Source organism: Arachis ipaensis, chromosome B10 (assembly GCF_000816755.2).
Source record: "Arachis ipaensis cultivar K30076 chromosome B10, Araip1.1, whole genome shotgun sequence".
NCBI lineage: Eukaryota > Viridiplantae > Streptophyta > Magnoliopsida > Fabales > Fabaceae > Arachis > Arachis ipaensis.
The window spans coordinates 3,037,823-3,041,074 of NC_029794.2; the positions used below are offsets into that span (position 1 = coordinate 3,037,823).

The 3,252-nt window shown below is 33.6% G+C and overlaps 1 protein-coding gene across 1 annotated transcript; it reads left to right on the top strand.

Annotated features, from left to right (window-relative positions):
- Nucleotides 501–1,879, top strand: LOC107619930. The gene has a single exon (XM_016322160.2). The coding sequence runs from the start codon at nucleotides 501–503 to the stop codon at nucleotides 1,683–1,685; it is 1,185 nt and encodes a 394-aa protein (XP_016177646.1). The 3' UTR covers nucleotides 1,686–1,879.

Genomic DNA, 3,252 nt, shown 5'->3' on the forward strand with positions numbered 1-3,252 from the left:
TCGAGGTTTTATGTCTACGCGTGGGTGCATGTGTTTATATAATAACATTCTTTTTATTTTTATCATAAAAAAGCAGATAATGCTACATATTTTTCCTTAATTTTTAACTCCAAAATAATTGACAGTGCTTGCAATATATTTATAGAAAAAGTTTAGGGCCAGTAAGTTTTGTATTTTATGTCCAACATTTAATCATTAAAATAAAAGTGAGTGATCTCCCACCATTAGATGTAATCTCACATCATTAAAAATACTATTAATAATCAATTGATAATTACAAAATACCAAAATTACTGATCTAGCATTTCTCATATTTATATATATTAAACATCACTGGCTACAACGTTTAGTCAAAAAGATTTGTGACCATTTTCAAACCAAAATCAAATTTTTGTCTCCCAAGTGACAAGTCCATAGAGTCTGATTTGACTGTGTTAGAGAGAGATAGATAGATATCTCTTCTAATTCTCATGCTTCAAACTAAGCATTATTTTCATGAGATGGAAACCATTGGAACGAAATCAGTAACCAAAGGTAGAAGCAATAATAAACTGTCCAAGACAATCCAGAAGGTCACTAGTCTCAATTTTGCTTCAAACAATGCCCTTTTCTTCCTCACTACTCATGAAACCAAAGCACATCATCATCAAGCTAAGAACAAAAATGAATTGAAGAAAAGGTTCTTGAAGAAACAACTTAACATTTCATCACCACAAGTGACTCTCATGCTTGCAGAGGTTCAAGAACAACAAAGCCTAATGAAGACCTTTGGAATCACCATCCAAAAGCTCCAATCTTTGGTTGATACCAAAGATTCTGAAATCTCATCACTGAAGAAACAGCTTCATGAGTGCACTGCATTCAACAAATCGCTTGAGAAGAAGCTACACTCAAGTGGTTCATTATCAAAGTTCGAGAGTCTTCATCTTTCAGCACTTAACACAACACACTTCATCCATTTTCTTCAACATACTCTAAGCTCAATGAAGAGCTTCACCAAGTTGATGATCAAAGAAATGGAATCATCAAATTGGGATTTAGAACTAGCAGCCAAATGTATCCAACCAGATGCGGTTTTTATCAAACAAAGGCATCAATGCTATGCATTTGAATCCTTTGTAAACATGACAATGTTTGAAGGCTTCAACTACCAAAACTTCAATGTTCCAAGTGAACCACTTCAGAAACACCATAACAGAAACCTTTACTTGGAAAACTTCAAGAGGCACAAATCTCTGAACACAAAACATTACTTATCAGCACACGATCCAAACTCATCGTTTGCCAGATTCTTGAAATCCAAGTACCTTCAAGTGGTTCATGAAAAAATGGAGTGTTCCTTCTTTGGAAACCTTAACCATAGGAAGCTACTCAAACTCAACAATGGTGGTGTCCCAGATTCAGCTTTCTTCGTTGCTTTTGCGGAGATGGCAAAGCGTGTGTGGTGTTTGCACTGTTTGGCACTTTCTTTAGATGAAGATGTCAGAATTTTTCAGGTGAAGAAGAACACTAGATTCTCTGAGGCCTACATGGAATGTGAAGCAGAACAAGTAGTTTCAACCTCCTCAGAGGAAGTTACTGATTCCGATTCCGGCGAGCTTCGGGTGGGTTTCACGGTGGTTCCGGGTTTTATGATTGGAAAAAGTGTTATACAGAGCCAGGTTTACCTTTCTCCAGTGAGTTAGAATGCATATATTTGGTCTCAAAAGTCAAAGTAGGGTTCTTCACACACTCTGCCTCAAATTTCCTTTCTTTTTCTTTTACTTTCTTAAATTTGTTTATGGTATGGTGCAATTACTTTGTAGCTTAAATTATTAGCAATATCAAGTGTATATTGTAATGAGTAATGAGTAATGTTTGGCAAGCTTTTGTTCTAGTAGCACTCAAGTCTCTTTAGATTACTATTCTGATTTTGATATAGGCCAAAGAAAGTTTTAATTGAGTAAATCCTAGTAGTGCTAAAACTATAGCTTATGCCAAAATAATGATTAAGCGGTTGGCGCCAAATAGAGGGAGGAGACATGATCATGATGGTGGCTAGGTGGTTGGGAAGGGAAGGTACATCGATTTATAAGAATGTTGCAGTTTGAGAGAATATTTTGATGATTGTTTTACTATCAATAATTAGTACAGCAATGTTAATTAGTGCATTAGGATTATATTAAACCAAAGAAAAGATAAATAGTGGTCTCACATATGAGTGAGGGTAGTTACTAGTTAGGAGGTTGGTTTTGTAGACAAAGACAAGTACCAATGTTTGGAAATGTCACATTCTTTTTTCAGGTGATGGGTTATAACTTGGAGGTTCTGATGTTTCTGACTATAGTTCACGGGATTGCTATCTAACATGCATTATTAGGACAAGTACTGCTATAACCTTTAGCTAATGTCTTTGTACAATCACAAGACCCAATCAACAATTTTTCTCATCTCATGTAATTCACAGGAAATAATAAATCACAACAATTTTTCTATGTTTGAACATAGGAATATTGTAGCTAATTAATTAACAAGAAGGCTTATGCTTAAAACCTTTCCTAGAACAGGTAAAGTGTATCTAACAATTCATAATTCTTTCCGAATTACCATTATTACCATAGTCAATTAACATGTTTGCTTAATGCTTACTCTCTAGTAAAGTTCAACTCCATGTGACAATCTGTTAGCTTGCAGTTTCTATTTGGGTTATAAAAGAGGGAGATAGAGATTCAAGTTGTTTATAATAAAGTGGCTTGCAATAAGAAGTTGACTGTTAGTTTGGAAAACATTGCCCCTCATGATGGCATGCACATGGACAGAGTATAGAGACAAAGAAAGGTTTGTACTTTGTAATGATAATGTATTTAAAACTCCATTCAAACCTTGAATTTATTTAAGAAAAAGTATAGGTAAACAATAAAAATATTAAATAATGTAAACAATAGATATATCGGATGTTTATTTTACTAGTGTACGGATGGTTATTTTAATATTAAAATTTAGAGAATTAATTTGGAGATGTAGTGTGTTTTTATTTAATTGGTGGTTGTTCATATTGTTCAACAAAATCATTGTCCCCCTAGCATTTCCCGTAATTATATATCTTCACAATGGAAAAGTATAGGAAAACAACGAAAATATTAAATAATGTAAACAATGGATATATCGGATGTTCAATTTAATAGGTATGCAGATATTATGTTGATTATTTTTAATTAGATGGTTATTTTTTTATTCGATTTATTCATGCATAGTTAACAATGATTGGATGTC